This window comes from Mus musculus, chromosome 9, assembly GCF_000001635.26.
Source record: "Mus musculus strain C57BL/6J chromosome 9, GRCm38.p6 C57BL/6J".
NCBI lineage: Eukaryota > Metazoa > Chordata > Mammalia > Rodentia > Muridae > Mus > Mus musculus.
Genome location: NC_000075.6, coordinates 110,058,626 through 110,075,103, shown reverse-complemented (window position 1 = coordinate 110,075,103; position 16,478 = coordinate 110,058,626). Strand labels below are relative to the sequence as shown.

The 16,478-nt window shown below is 44.1% G+C and overlaps 1 protein-coding gene across 48 annotated transcripts in view; it reads right to left on the bottom strand.

Moving 5' to 3' along the window:
• Map4 (microtubule-associated protein 4) overlaps positions 1-16,478 on the bottom strand; it is a 154,114-nt gene that overhangs the window by 8,851 nt on the left and 128,785 nt on the right. For 14 of the 48 annotated variants that reach the window (XM_006511955.3, NM_008633.4, NM_001205330.1 and 11 more), the window contains 7 exons: positions 11,981-12,087; positions 10,655-10,876; positions 7,436-7,619; positions 6,521-6,580; positions 6,119-6,411; positions 3,965-4,078; positions 2,399-2,491 (listed from right to left, as the gene is read on the bottom strand). In XM_006511955.3, coding sequence (XP_006512018.1) covers positions 2,399-2,491; positions 3,965-4,078; positions 6,119-6,411; positions 6,521-6,580; positions 7,436-7,619; positions 10,655-10,876; positions 11,981-12,087 — 1,073 coding nt within the window. The remainder of the gene's footprint in view (positions 1-2,398; positions 2,492-3,964; positions 4,079-6,118; positions 6,412-6,520; positions 6,581-7,435; positions 7,620-10,654; positions 10,877-11,980; positions 12,088-16,478) is intronic. The other 34 variants (NM_001205332.1, XM_030244087.1, XM_030244089.1 and 31 more) reach the window with 5 other exon arrangements.

Here is a 16,478-nt window from a genome sequence, read left to right as displayed (position 1 = left end):
TCAGTATATGACAAATCATAGGCTGTCACTGTATGGCTGCTCTGTGACATCTTACACACACTAATACATGCTGTGGAGATGAGCTGCACACAGGTCTGAGCACTTACTCTCCACATTACAAGAGAAAAACTGCATAAAAATCTTAAGTTGGGACCAGCTACAGAAGCAGCTGAAACAGATGACAGTCGAGGGACTTCTTGGTTTCCAATATTCTTTGGGTGTACATCTCGAGAGTGGCTTCTGCTCACAGCCTGGTATCCCACTGGTCAGTGCAACATGTGTGTGATAGATACTGTCAGGACTGTGTGGTGAGACACATCTAAGAGTGTGGCATACATGTGTGAACGCATACTTGTTCACGTGTGGGCTTACATGTGTGTGATTTAAGTAAGGTCTCCCCAGAACCTGGAGCTCACTGTCTAGGCTAGATTGCCAGCCTGTCCTTGCTGGGACTACAGGTGGGCTTTTAAGGGTCCCTGGCTTTATGTGGGTACTGGGGATCTAAGACCTGGTCCACATGCTTGTGTGGCAAGTGCTGTATTCACTGTCCACTGCGTTAAGCTTGCTACTTTCACCAGAATGTTACTATACTATGGTAGCACTATGGACATACTGACATAAGCTACAGAGGAAACATCACTTCCATTCAATCTCTGTCCACATGCTGTTTGCTCTCAACCTTCCAACCTGAAAACAGTTTTCTAATTGCCTCTCAAGATGGCCCCCTAAAAACTACATTCACCCTTAGCGTGGCCTCTGAAATCTGAGTCGGCAGCACTGAGAGATCCCAGCAGACTGCACAGCACAGACTATGTATGCACTACATAGAACAATGAATAATTACTTATTTTTTTGAGACAGGTTCACAAACGTAGGATTCTGCTGTATCCACCTGCTGAGCACTAGAATCACAGCATTTGTCACATACCTGGTTTATGCTGGGGATTGAACATATAGCCTCATGAATGCCAGGCAAGTTCTTTATGATACATACTCCAAAACTTTCCACAGGGTTTCTCTGTATAGCCCTGGCTGTCCTGGAACTTACTTTGTAGACTAGGCTGGCCTCGAACTTGCACAAACAGAAATAACCCAATTCCTTTAGAATTTCTGTTCTACCCAAGCCAAGAAGCTACAGAGAAAAAGCCACAAGGATCAGTGTCTACCCTGGTATATCGGTGGCTGTCACTGTCTTTTAAAATCTTACTCATTGCAGCCAGCCTTACTTGAAGCTGTTAATATGTGGCCAACCACCTACTGACTGGGTACACTACCTCCGTGCCATGAAGAACCATGGTGAGTCTGGCAGTGGCGGTACACAGCTCTTGGGAGGCAGACTAGGTATCTCTGAATTCGAGGTCAACCTGACCTACAGAGTGAATTTCAGGACACCCAGAATTAAACAGAGAAAGCCTATCTTAAAATGAAACAAAACAAAACAAAAAAAAGATCCATAGTGACTTTTAACCAGAAAGGATGTACAAGGGTTGACTGGAGGAACATTCTTGGCTGGGTTCCTCAAAGTAAAATGTCAGAGGGTGTTTGCAGACCCCAGGCAGAATAGCCAAAGCATTTGGAGCAGGGGTGCAGATTGAAAAGAAGGGAAAACATAGCCCCTCAGCTGAGGACAGCAAGGAGGAGCCAAGCACAAGGAAGAAAATGGGAGACCATTTGTGGGTGGCCCAGGAATGCGTCCATTGTACAGCTCTGCCTGGGCACCATCAGGAACGAGAGGGAAACAGCCACTGAATGCACTGTTTTCCTAGACCAGAGTCTCCTTGTGAGCTCTGATCCCCAGGCACCTCCAATATATGCAAAGAGCTAACCCAGAACAGCAGCGTGACAACAGGAGGATGTTTAGATGGAACAGAGAAAAGGGACTAAAAGGAGGAGACAGAGAAAGGGGAGCAGAAGGAGAAGCAAACACAAAGGAAGCAACAGAAGCAGGAGTGGGTGGGAGCAATGCTGGTTAATACAATCCTACAATGACAAGGCCCCAAGCACAGCCTCAGAGGATATGGGCACCCGTCTCAGGACTGGGATTCGCCCAGGGGCTGCCCAGGCACAGTCAAGCCTGTGCTTTCCCAGAACTGGGGGCTTCCAGGCCTCAAAGCAGGTCTCTGACTAAGTTAGGAAAGCACAAAGCCTCTCACACAGGGATAAGATGAAACACCTGACTATCACGAGCTGTTTTCCCTGGAAAATAACTATAGGCATCACTCCCTTCAGCTGGCAGATTGCTTACTGGTCAGGGACCAACTCAGGCCACTATGATCCGTTCACATTAGGGAAGGGATTCTGTGTCATCTTCCCGCATCCTCCCACCCTCCACCCCTCCACCATGGGTTTCCCACAGGGACTATGCCTCATATGACAACTGGCCAGAGCTTATACTTACATTGCCACCTCCAGGGACATGCTTAATATTGTCCTTGGAACCACACTTGGATTGAATATGGCTGTAGCTCACTTTTTTGGATACTATCTGGACCTGGAGTGTTAGAGAATAGAAAGAGAAGGGGGGAAAAAACACAAACGGAGAGGGCTAGTTAGAACCGACACCGAGCACCACATGTGATCACAATGGTCAACAAGAGTCACTCCAACTTCTGTCCCCACTTATTACAACAGGGGTTAAAAACACAGGGAAAGGCATGTGAAAGCAAGAAAGGGAACAACACAAGACAGAAGCAGGCTGGACAGAGCTATGTGGCTGCCTCATTGCTCTGGGGGCTGCGCTGTAGTTTCTAAGACTCATACAGCAACAGGCCCCCACTGTCCACCCAAATATGGCCCTACCTTCTTGATGAGCCCCTTTTCTCTGAAAGCTGGACTCTAGCTTTTCTCAGCAAGGATACTGATGCTCTGAACCAGTTCCCAGTTGGGGCCTGGGACAGTTGCAACCTGACTCATTCCCAGAAACAAAGGCTGCTCTAAGAATTGTTGGGCAGCTGGTTAACAGCACAGATCTGATAACAACAGGAAGGAAGACACATTGTTCATCTAAAAAGGCAAATGGTCCCATGATCCTGAACCTGACACCAGGGGGCGCACAGGCAACAGACTCAGCAGCACTCACCCATCTGTTTCAGAAACTCTGATGGAGGAGGCCAGGCTTCATTTTTGTGTTTGAAGTAGGGTCTCACAATGTAGATAAGGCTCACCTGGGACCTGCTGTATACTCCACACAGGCCTCAAATTCCTGATCCTTCTGTCTCACTGTTAGCTCTACTAGGATTACAGCAAGCATATCTGGTTTTACGCCTCTCTGAATCCTTTAGATATATAATAATGTGTTGGTGAACAAAGAGACCAACCAAAATGGTGAGACAGTGATGTACAATTCAGAAGAGCACAACCTGGCTGTACTGCAACACCCTAGCCCTGGAAAGAGTAACATAGCTTATAGCTTTCAAGAAGAAAGGTCCTTCCTTCCCTCCTTTTCCTCAGAACGAGAGGCTCTTTGCAAAGGAAATGTGCTGGGCTACCAAGAGAACCTGGAACTCACGCTGAGGAACCCGAGTACCTTACCATGCTCCTTTAAGTTCTTGACTTTTTCATGACATTAACAGTGGATTGATTTTAGCCAGACAGGCGCATCTGTCTCCATACCTAGCAGCAACTTTACGGTCAGGAGACAAGGCCCTGACTTCTGAAGAAGAACCTGGGTATGATGTATTGTATGCATACTAGATGAGTTTGAAATGTTAAGGAAGTGTCTAACAGTTTCACGTTCCCTTCATCTGACTGACTACAGTGGGGTAAGAGCTCACAACTTGGTTGGCTTTCACTGGTTGATATAAAAACTGTCTGACAGCTGAGTCATTAACTAGAGGAAGGAACACAGGAAAAAGTAGGAACTAGTTAAGAACAGGAACAAAGTGGAATAGAAGGGAAAATGACTCAGGCTAGGAGAATGATGTTCCCACTTCACCTCAGAGAGGGAAACCTAAATAAAACTCACTTTCCCAGCAGGCGGTTTCTGTGCACTCGCAATGGAGCCGGCTGCTTTAGTGACTGCATTAGGTTCAGGCTTCCCAGCTGTGGTAGCTGCCTCTGTTTTTTTCTCTACTTTGGCCTGGATGGAGATAAACGGGGTTGAGGGGGAGGGGCAAGTTTCAAACCAAGATGAGAGCCTAGATGCCAAGGAAGGAAGAAGGCAGAAAAAGAAAAAAAAAAGCAAGGCCAGGATACCAGGCAGAAAGAAGCAGTCACCCTTGCCCCTAGGACGACACACTCCTAGTCTAGATCCGCAGCGATCCCTGAGCAAGGGGCACAGAAAGAAGAACCACAGGCCAGGTCTGAAAGAAGAGCTCATGCGTTTATGAAGAAATCGTTCAAAGGCTAAGATCGAATCAGTGCTTCTCTGTGAGCACGTGTGAGCCTGTCTGTCATTCTAAATCACAATGCCCTCATGCCTCCACTGCGCTGCTGTCCCTGTCCCGCACATGGCTCCAGCCCCTGGTGACGGAAGCATGACATCATCAGGTACACGGCAATACACAATAACCCACAACTAGCCCAAGGTATTTAGAGCGTTGAGTGTTTGTAGCATGGAAGACCAAGAAGAGTGAAAAGGGGGATGAGGTCATCTGGAGCCCAGCCCAGACACCGGGCCGGCTGGGCCACAGCCAGGACTGCTCTGAGGTCCTTGTCCCAGAAGGATCCCAGCCTGTCATTAACATCTTCCAAATGAACCATGATTCTGCTGCATTTCTGTGCCTATATTCAATTTCTTTAAAATATTTTTAAAAATGTTATCTATATGAATGTTTTGCATACATATAACTGCACTAGGCTCCTGTAAACACAATTTACATACAAAGGGTTGTAAGCTATAGATGTGGATTCTGGGAACTATGCCTGGGTTCTTAACTTCTGTCATCTCTCCAGACCCCCTATTCAATTTTAACAATTTTGGATTAATACAATTTAAGTATCCTACTCTGGATGCTGACAGAACAGTTCAAGTTGACAACAGTTAAGGGTGAACTAGAATACCACCATTTTTTCTACATCCTGGGTTCCCAAGGCTGTTAACATTTGACACATAAAACTGAAACCCATGCAACTAGAATATGCTTATTAAAGTTAGTGTGTGTGTCCAAGTATGCACATCCACACTTGTGTACAGCATGTATGGAGGTCAGAAGATAATCGTAGGAGCCAGCTTTCTCCTTCCACTACAGGGTTTCTGTGGATTAAGTTCATGCTGTTAGGGTTGGTAGTAAGTGCTTTTCTCCCCTTAGTTAATGTGTTGGTCCCAGAATGTTCTTTGTTGTTGCCATCTTCACCCACTCACTCTGCATAGTCATGAAACTCACCATGCAGACCAAGATGGCCTCAAATTCAGAGATCCCCCTGCCTCTGTCTCCCTCTGCTGAAATTAAAAGTTGTGCCACCACACCCAGCCTCAGAACTTTCTTAATGTTAAGCACTGTAGTTTAGAAAAGTCAGGGTACGTGGTTCATTTCACAGCACAGTGTTCACCAGAGGAAACCCTAGTTCTCATTTGGACAGATTCCTCTCACATCAAGGGATGGAGATATTAAATGTGTCTGGTAAGAACCAAAAATAAATGGGGCTCATGTGCAGTGTCTCTTACCTTCACAGTTTCTGAAGCTTTCTCTCCAAACTCCCTAAACCCTGAAGCCATGGCGCCAAACTCATCATGATTCTGCTGCTCTGTCTTCCAAGTGCTCTGAGGAACCACACATCCAACTTTCTAGAGTTTTTTTGTTTTGTTTTTCGAGACAGGGTTTCTCTGTGCAGTCCTGTCTGTCCTGAAACTCACTCTGTAGTCCAGGCTGGCCTCGAACTCAGAAATCCTCCTGCCTCCCAAGTGCTGGGATTAAAGACATGAGCCACCACTGCCCGGCTAAGAGTTTTTATAAAATAGAAGACTCTTTCTACCTCCCAAAGAAAAATATAAATATAAATCCCAACACAGTGAACAGGAGGTCCTTATGGGAAGATAAGGCCAGGCCTTCCCTGATATTGTAGTGCCAAGAACCAAGACTGAAATTCTCTGATGCTGAATGAAATGATCTAGATGACTGCATGTGGCAGAAAAGCAACAGAAGCCAGAATGCAAAGATCCCCAAGCTCACTGACTCACCCGGCCTCCTCCAGGCTGGTGTTTGATGTTTTCTGTAGAGCCGACCTTGGAGCGAACACTCTTCAGGTCAGGGGCAGAAACAGTTGTGGCCAGGCGGCTCACCCTGGGAGCAGAGGAGCTAGGCTTAGTGGAAGTGGGCTTCTTGTCCACAGAAAGAGCCCCAGAAGAGCGGCTAGGTGCAGACATGGGCTTGACTCGAGTGGAAGTCATCCCTGCTGGGGGTGCTGCCCCAGTGGGAGTGGTGTTTCTCTTCACAGAACTGGCAGAGGTGGTCTTTGAGCGACTCAAGTCAGCTGCAAAGAAATGAGAAGTACAGGAGTTCATAGGGAGAGCAGGGGAGCCTTAGAACTGGGGAAGGACAGCATGGTCATTAGACTTCCCAACAGGTGACTTAGGCATTACCTGAGGCAGACTTAGCAGTCATCCTTTTGACATCAGCAGGTTTCCCCTCAGTCTTGATGCCTGCACAAACAAATGAGTATATTTAACAAGAGATCTGCAGAGATTCAACACTCATCTGACCATTACAAAATGTCCATGATGACCCACTGATCATGCTTGTTGCTAGGACACAGTGTAAAATTAAACAGCCACATGGAGGCTGCACAAGTACACATGGCTGGCACCACACTCTGCTTTCATCAATCCCAATGATGACTTCCGCTTGGCCACAGAAGACGCTTACTAAATATGCCTATGAATTGCCTCTGCCTCCTCAACCCTCCTTTCTCTCTCCTCTCTTCTCTCTCTCTCCTCTCTTCTTCTTCTCCTCCTCCTCCTTCCTTCTCTCTCTCTCTCTCAACTGAACTTAGGGCCTTGCACACACTGGAAGTGTTTTGCCATGGAGTTGGACTTACAAAAGGCAAAAGGATGCTGGGATCTATGGATTCAATAACAAAGGGTTAACTAAGTCATCTGAGAATTCATAGGAGTCACCTTTGTTAAAGATTTTTCTGAATACACACAGCTTCTCAGACGACTCAGAGATGCAGGCTTGTTAAATCCATTGTGCAAGGTCCAGAACACTGATGGTTGTTGTATGAAGATAACTACACTGTCAGCATTACAGCCAGAAGCAAAAGGGAAAGCCCCAACAGGCAGTGGTGGCGCACGCCTTTAACCCCAGCACTCGGGAGGCAGAGGCAGGCAGATTTCTGAGTTCAAGGACAGCCTGGTCTACAAAGTGAGTTCCAGGACAGCCAGGGCTACACAGAGAAACCCTGTCTTGAAACAAACAAACAAACAAACAAACAAAGGAAAGCACTATTCTCTTCCTGCTGGTTCCCATGGGAAGGAAGACTGAGATGTAATACTCACTGGTTGGCCTCTTAGGCAGAGTTGTAGCTGGACTTCTACTACTTGGTCCAGTGGAAACAAGAGTTGAGGGAGATGTGGCTTTTGAAACGGTTGGGGTGGTTTTAGGTCCAGGTTTGAGGGCTGGGGCAGATGAAGGCTTGGATGGAGAGGTCCGCTTTTCGGCAACCTTAGCTTCTGTAATTGGCTGGAAATGGAAAGGTGGTAACAAGAGTTGCAGGTTAGTGTTAGACCCAGAGGGTTTTATAAGCATGCACCAAAGACAGGAAATACTACGGACCCTCCTCCAGTGACTGACTTGAAAATAAATGGTTCTAAGATGAAGGATTCCAGGTAACATGAAAGGTGTTTGCAGCTTGTAATGTCAGGCAGAGTTTGATTGTTACGAATATGAGACAAATAGTAGCGACACCATTAGTTCCAGGACAGACCTGTCCATAGAGTGAAACCAAAAGACAAACCAAATAAAACACTAAAAGAGCTCTCAGGAGCAAGTAGCCATGGAAGATGCTTGGTGCTCTGAACTAGTCCATCGACTTTAGTGCAGTGACAGTAACTCTAAAGGGGACAGCACACCACAACCTATTTTTACTTGAGATCCACTGAAACTATTTGACTGGTTAAGACTTAACAAGCCTATATGCCAGAGGCTAAAAGTTACACTTACTTAATTTAGCCCTTCTTCTGGGTAATGTTTACCTAGAGCAGAGCAACAGGATGACACTCTTGAAGATCAGCATCTAGCAGCCAAAGTGAGCTGGAGGCTGAGTGCTGGCTGAGCCTGGACCCTAAGGCAGTGTGCCCATGGGAAGATCACTGCGCCCCACACTTTACTTCTTTTGTATTGCTCCAGCCCAGCTTTGATGGTATGATACTAGAGACTGAGGGTGGGAAGGCTGACAGCAGAGAGGTGGCAATGACGGGCAGGCCTGACTAATATCAGGCAAGGGATACTGTTCAAAACAGGGTCAGCTATAGTAATGTTAGAAACTTAGGGGAAAACAAAACAAGGAACAAATAGCCTGGTCCATAGAGCAAGTTCCAGGATAACCAGGGCTACACAGAGAAATCCTGTCTGGAAAAACACAAGAACACCACACCACTCCACCCCCCCCCCCAAAAAAAATTAAATCAAGTCTAACTGCCTACACAGAACCTAAAGATCAGAACCAGGGACCTGTACTCATCTACTATAATTTCTTACCATCCCAACTTTGTCTCTGTCTCCCCCCCCCCTTTCTGTGTGTAAGTATGGCATTCATGTGAGCATGTCTGTTGTGTATGTGCAGGTGCCTACAGAGGCCCAATGTGGATGCTACAAACTAAATCTGGGTTCTCTGGAAGAATTGCAAGCAGTCATAACCAGTGAGCCATCTCACCAGACTCTATTACAAAGACTGAGGACCAAACAGAGCATGGTGACACACACTTTTAATCCCAGCAGTCAGGAGGTAGAGACAGCCAGATTGTTGTTAGTTTGAGGCCAGTCTTATCTAGAAAGTGTGTTCCAGGCATGCCAGAGCTACAAAGTAAGAGCCTGCCACAAAACAAAATGTTTTGAAGCTCAAATCAAACTATGACTATGATTCAGAACAATGTAGTAGAGTCTTATTGTTTTGCTAGTAGGAGTAATAATGATAAAATATTAAGAATGACTTGTGGTAGAAATCACTCAAGAGTGTGAGATGAGACATCAGGAATTTGCTGGGACAACGGACTCTTATAGCCACAGCTCATCTGTTGGTTTCCATATCCTTTTCTTTTCTTTCTTTTTTTTTTTTTTTTTCCTGAGACAGGGTTTCTCTATATAGCCCTGGCTGTCCTGGAACTCACTCTGTAGACCAGGCTGGCCTGGAACTCAGAAATCCGCCTGCCTCTGCCTCCCGAGTGCTGGTATTAAAGGCGTGCACCACCACGACTGGCTTCCATATCCTTTTCTGAACAAGTTCCCTGTTTGCTTCTATAAATCTGCATGCTGGACTTGATTAAATATATGCCCCCTGTGCTTAGATACATGCCACATCTTTAAGCCAGCCTATGAACTGCTGCTGAAACACCACATAGCAAAAAGCAGTGTTGTATGGGGCCAGGCACCAGAAATGGCATTAGACATAGGCTCAAACCCTACCTCTGTCAAGTATTAGCATGGACTTTATATTTAGGAAGACAATTTGACTGAGCTTTTAAGCGTGCCCAGATTTAAAAAATACAACTAAAATATTATGGATGGTTGAGAATATTCAAGGAGTTATGCATATCAAGAAACTAGTGTAGTATACTTCATTTTTATGAATACAGAGTGAAACCTCACTAGGTACATCTTATCCCTACAGACTCTTTTCCCTTGCCAGGAGCACTGTTCCTTGAAGACAGTCATCTGCCCTCTAGCCTCTTAACCAAACAACTTCCTAAAAATCCAAAATGGGATAAATAAGGTTCAGAAAGAAAGCCTTCTGAGACAACATCATTTCTAGTCCATGATAGGGTTTCTCAGTTTCTTAGACAGGGCTTCAATTAAGACTATAAACCCTAGGTTTACTTTACAAGGCTAAAGTAGAACAACCCCCAGGTTATCATGGGAACATGATAACATTTTCCACCATGAATTTAAAGCTACCAATAGGCTAAAGGTCCTTCTTAAATAAAATAAAAGCCTGAGGAAGGCAGCCACAGCCTGCACCCTCCCTTCCTCCAGGAGCTATAATGGAAGCAAGTGCAGCTCTGAATGTGAACTGGAAAGATGAAAATCATAAGTAGCCCAGTGAGAAGCTGCCTAAGACTAAAAGCAAAATAACTTGTCACATAATCCTGGAACCTGCTGAGCTCAGCTGGATGAGTCAGCATGTTGCTAAGTAATGGGAAAAACTTTATTTTGCAGGATGAGTAAGGAGAAAGACAAATATCTGATTAGTATGTGGAACACAGGAAACTGCTTAAGGTACAGAAACAGGTGAAGTGTAAGCAATAGTTAAGACAAAGGAAAAAGAATGAAAGAAAATGGAATATTGCTTCTGACCAGGGCAGACAAGAGGAAAATAATAAAAGGGTTTCAAGTGTTACAGTCGCACCCCTGGGCACCCAAACTGACTTGCAAAGCACCACTGCCCTTCCCTGACCTTCCCCAGTTCCATCAGTTCATCATCTGCAGCAACAAGAGCCTGTCTATGGACCTGAAACTCAAGGGAAATCTTCTCCGGGCACAGTGTATGGGTGGCCACTTACCTTTGGCTTCACGTCTCTGGCAGGTAGGGTGGAAGGCCTGGCAGTAGCAGTGGCAGCAGCAGGGCGTTTGTGTGGGGCAGCTGGCACTGAGCCTGAGGCGAGGCTCATGGGTTTTTTATTCAACCCACCAGAGGTGGTGGGAGCTGGTTGCTTAGGGAGAGAAGTGGGCTGTGTTTTGGCTTTCGATGTTGAAGTCTTTGCAGGTTGAGTGGTGGCCAAAGGCTTTAAGTTGATGGTTGTTTAATTTTTAATTTAAAAAATTTAAAGAACATAAAACACACAGACAAGAATAAAAACAAATAAAAATGTATAAATTGCACAATTCAAAGTAAAATTATAAGCAATGAGGATTGATGCAACTGAAAATAAGCATTCCTTTCTTCTGAGCTCAGTAGACAGTAAAGTGATACTAAGATGAAGTTTAAGATACTGTAATTCTCTTTATTCTTAGACACAAGATCTTAGGCATGCTAAGCACATGCTGTACTTCTGAACTATATCCCCATGTCTGTGGAAATGCTTTCTTAATCATAGCGCCACAAATTCCAATGGTTTGATTTTTAAATCATTTATTTTAATAATATCTTTGTCATTAACTTTTGGCAGCTGTAAGAATTTTATAAATAAATGTATCAGTAAATGATTAAATTATTACTGACTGGATTTCTTTTTTAAAAAAATAGGATCTTAAGTTACCCAGGCTGACACACAACTCAGGATCCTCTAGCCTCAGCTGCCAAACTGCTGAGATTAAACGTACAGGCACCAACCACACCCTACTTTTCTTTCCTATGTCTTCACAAGACAGCATAACTATACCCTAAAATGTGGTACCTGTGTGTTTACCAAGTACAAGAGAAAGTTTCTGAAGCCATGGTCTGTCTAAGAAACCTTCATTCATTTTTTTTCTCGAACAGGTTTCAGGGTAAGTCTACAATTGCTTCTTGCTGTTAGTAAGCAAAAGGTAAGTCATTTATAAATTGACAATGGTAGACATAGTAACATCCTGTCTGAAAAAGCCATGGGCACGGTGGTAGAGCACTTGCCTAAGAAGTATAAGGTCCTAGGTTCAATCTCTAGCACAGAAAACAAATATTTAATGAACATTTTACACAGATATACTATAAAAGTGCAGGCAGAGGATTTTGAATGAATGAATTTGGTTTAGGCCAAATGAAAATATAGGATCTATTTTCTAAGGGCATCTAAATTTGAAGAAAGACAAGACAGCTCAGAAAAAAAGACACTGCACTCATGATTCAAGCAATAGCAGCAGAAGGTTTAAAATCACAGAAAAGGGAAACCATCATCCACTGTAGCGCCTACCTTTGCTTTCTTTTCTGGGCTTGGTGGTGGCTCCTTGTTTGGCGGGGTAGTGATGTCATTTCCAGTCACACCTACAGCAGCCTTTGCTTCTTCTTGCCGGGATACTCCTAAAGGGTGGAGAGTCAGCGGAAATTACCTTAAGCAAATGTATTTTACAACCATTTGAAACACGGAAGGCTCCATTGAGAGTCCCATGACTGGAGCTCCATTCTGAAGAACCCAAAGGGCTAGGCTGCCGAGGATGGGCAGCCTGTGTCCTCCCTGGGATCACAATTCTAGGAGCTCTGTCTGAGCACTTGTCACCGTGTGAAGGAGGATCCACCCTGATGATGATCAGCGCAGGGAAACGGCCTTTAAGGTTTGCTTTCCTTTTCCCTGGATACCAACAAAGAGCTTCTGTCACCCAAACACCAACTCCCCGAAAACAAAGGGGACAAAAACCACTTCTGCCATAGTCTACCCCTTAGAGTAAAGGTTGCTGAGAGATGGGGCAAGCGCCAGGTGGTTCAATAACCTCCCTCACTTCCTCTCGCTGTAAAGAGCCACGCTGCAGAGGATGTGAGATTAAGCTGCTCCAATTCTAACTGACCTAGATTTCCAACAAGGCCAAGAGCCGTGGAAAAGAAAGTCATCAGCCTAAGCCAGAAGAACTCCTCTCTTCAGAAGGGAGATACCTCAGGTGTAAACAAGCAAGATGCCTAGGAGCACTGTGACAAGTATGAAATGTGTAGTCCTAACATGGACATTTTCTGACTGGCACAGAAACCATAACCACAAAAAGCATACCTAAATCCAAAAGACACCTGCCACACAATCATTCTCAAACACAAAGAGCTTCAACTCCTTAACATCAGTCACTCTTTTTTGTAACTGGTGTTTTAAGACAGAATCTTATGTAGCCAGGGTTGGCCTGGAAATCACTACACACATAGGGATGAGGTCTGAGTCTCCTGTCTTCACCTCTGGAGTGCTAAGGTTGTAGAACTGTACTGTTGTAACCGAGTTTATGTGGTGCAAACCTAGGCTCTGGGAATGCTACCGACTGAGCTGCATCCCGTGGCTTGCTCTCTTTTCACTTCCTGAAGACTGGCTCGAGTGTATCAGATGCTGGTCCTCTTCCCTCAATCTCCTGAATGCTGTGATTAGAGGCCTGTGCTACCACACCCAGGGCCAGGTATCAGTTCATCTTGTAAGGTTAACAATCTAGCCCTCAGCCGCCCCAAAAGGTCAAAAGAATATAAAAGTAGGTCATAGAAATGCTAAATATGAAAATATGAATAAGTATGCACAGGTATATAATTCCAGTTTTTGGGAGATGTAGTAGCAGCCGGTGTTCAAAGCCAGCTTTAGCTACATAGTGAGATTGAAGCCAGCCAGGGTATATGAGATCCTGTCTCAAAAACCAAACAACAAGGGCTGGAGAGATCTCAAAAGTTAAGAGCACTGACTTCTCTTCCAGAGGACCTAGGTTTGGTTTTCAGCACCCATGTTGAAAACAGATTCAGTCCCAAAGGAGCACTGAGCACTACATGTATCTGATATATCCACGTGCAGGTAAAAACACCTTTGAAATAAAAATAATAAATATTAAAGACATAAAGAGTTGATGGTTCATATCTTGGATCTTCATGGTATTGTATGGATTATATGAATATCGTTTAGAATTTCTAAATTAACATTTTTGGAATTTATTGCTTTGTGCAGAATAAACTACTAAACTTTTACTTCCCCTTAAGATCCTTGAACCAAGCCGGGCGTGGTGGCTCACACTTTTAATCCCAGCACTCGGGAGGCAGAGGCAGGCGGATTTCTGAGTTCGAGGCCAGCCTGGTCTACAGAGTGAGTTCCAGGACAGCCAGGGCTACACATAGAAACTCTGTCTCGAAAAACCAAAAAAAAAAAAAAAAAAAAAAAAAGATCCTTGAACCACCCCACTTTGGTTTTCTGAAGTGAAACCCATGACTTGCACATTTTAGGCACACACTACTGTGGAGCTATATTGTGAGCAGCCCTCCCCCCACCCCTCTAAGCCCACTTTAGGGACTTGAGAGACAGCTCAGTAAAGCAGGCAAATGGATACCTATGTTTGATCCTCAGAACCCAAGGGGAAATGCCTGCTTGTAATCCCAGTGTAAGGTAATAAGTTGAGACTGGCAGGCAGTCTAGTGGCAGCGGGGAGCTGCAGGGCAGTAAGACAGCCCGTTTCAAAGGCAGGAGATGGTATTACCAACATGTCATGTGCAGCTGCACACACACAAACACACAGGCATAAAAGGCTTATTTCTTGTTCACAGCCCTAAGAAAACACCTGCTACTGCAATGTCCTTTGGTTTCTGTTAAAAAATAAAATAAAATCATTCTCTGAGGAGTCCCTCCCTGCTGCTTTAAAGATTTTCTTTTTATAAAAGTTCAAGTTAACTTGAAAATAAGAAGCCTTGTTATAAGATGTTTGGAGATTTTCTACATTTAGAATTTGTTCAGTTTCTTGAACCTCTTATTTATTTTTTTAAGATTTTGTTTATCTTATATACGAGTAAACTGTCACTACAAGGACAACCTGGCCTACAGAGTTGAAACCTTTTCTCATTAAAAAACAAAGCCCAAAACCCTAAAACAATAAAAATGGGATAGAAACAGTGAATCAGAGATGTGATCGGCCCAGTGCATCCCATCCTTATGGGGATTAGTGAGTCCCATCCTTACAGGGATTAGTGAATTTGCCAAATGAGTACAAAGTATTCAGTTCAATCATTTGAATAATAGCAAAAGAAAAAAAAAAAAGAATGATTCTCAGAAGAACAGGGACAATAATGAAAAACCTGAGCATTTCTACCTTCAGTCTCTAGAGGAGAATGGATGCATGCATGACTCCATGGCTGTTTAGATATTATCTAATATACCAAATTTGGCAAAAGGATTGAAGTAGCCAGTGATTATAGTCACATGCTTTTAATCCCAGCACTTGGCAGGCAGAGGTAGTTAGATCTCTGAGTTCAAGTCCCTCCTGGTTTACATAGTGAATTCTAGAACAGCTAGGGCTGCACAGAGAAACCCTGCCTCAAGAAATAAAAATAAAATAATAAATAGGGCTGGAGAGATGGCTCAGCGGTTAAGAGCACTGACTGCTCTTCCAGAGGTCCTGAGTTCAATTCCCAGCAACCACATGGTGGCTCACAACCATCTGTAATGGGATCTGATGCCCTCTTCTGGGGTGTCTGAAGACAGCTACAGTGTACTCATATAAGTAAAATAAATAAGTCTTTAAAAATTAACTTTTTTTTCTGGGAATTTCCTAAGTTTTCATTTCTTTTTTTATTTAAAAGCATTTCACGGGTCAGCAAGATGGCTTAAAATGAAATCACATGCCCCTATGCGTGACAACCTGAATATAATCCCCAAGAACCACATACTGGAAGGAGAGAATGGAGTTCTTCTAAGTTGTCCTCTGATTACCTCCCCCCACCCAATCAATCAATCAATCAATCAATCAATCAATGCATGCAGTAAAGTGTTTTTTAAAAATAATTTATGACTTTTAAAAAAATTGTTCTGTATATAAGGGTAGGATGCAAATACATAAGCTCATGCATAGCACTATGTGCCTGTGGAAGTCACAAGATAACCTGTGGCACTTGGCTGTGGGTTCCAGGGATTGAACTCAGGTTGCCAACAATTATCTACTAAGTCAGATATCCCATGGCCCTCAGTTTTGTTTTCTTCCAGAAAACTTGTAGCTGTTTTTTAAAACAAATCTATCTATCTATCTATCCTTCTATCCTTCTTTCTATCTATCTATCTATCTATCTATCTATCTATCTATCTATCTATCTATCTATCTATCTATCTATCTATCTATCTATCTATCTATCTTGCAGTCCAGGCTTTATGCCCCTCCTGGTCCACCCTCTGACTGTTCTACATCCCTTCCCCTGTCTCCAAGAGGATGTCCCCACCCCAAAGCAAATTCTTTGATGTCTGCTTTGAAACTCTAATATTGTGCTGTAGCAGACAATCACCCTTTTATATTTAGCTTGTAGATTCTGGCTGTAATCCAAGTGAAACTTAGTATTCCGAGCCCTAGCAGTATAAATTCTAACCTACTATGTCCTTCTGGCCATACTGAGGCTCTCAGTCCATGTTGGTCCTGCCTGAAAGAACGGAAAGGAATCCCCTGGGTCATTGGGTATCACATGGTAAGAGTTAGGTAGTGGGAAGGAGAATGTATGTCCTGGACTTTTCTCTGGTTGAGTGGGAAATGGAGGAGACAGGTTTCCATCTGGTTTTGACCTGCTGCTAGGCAGAATTAGGTAGGAAAAAAAAAAAAAAAGACCTATGTAGGTTTCTCTGCTGTCTCTGTATAGAGGCAGAGCAGGACTATCAAGAAAAGCAGTTTAGGGGGCTGGTGAGATGGCTCAGTGGGTAAGAGCACCCAACTGCTCTTCTGAAGGTCTGGAGTTCAAATCCCAGCAACCACATGGTGGCTCACAACCATCCGTAA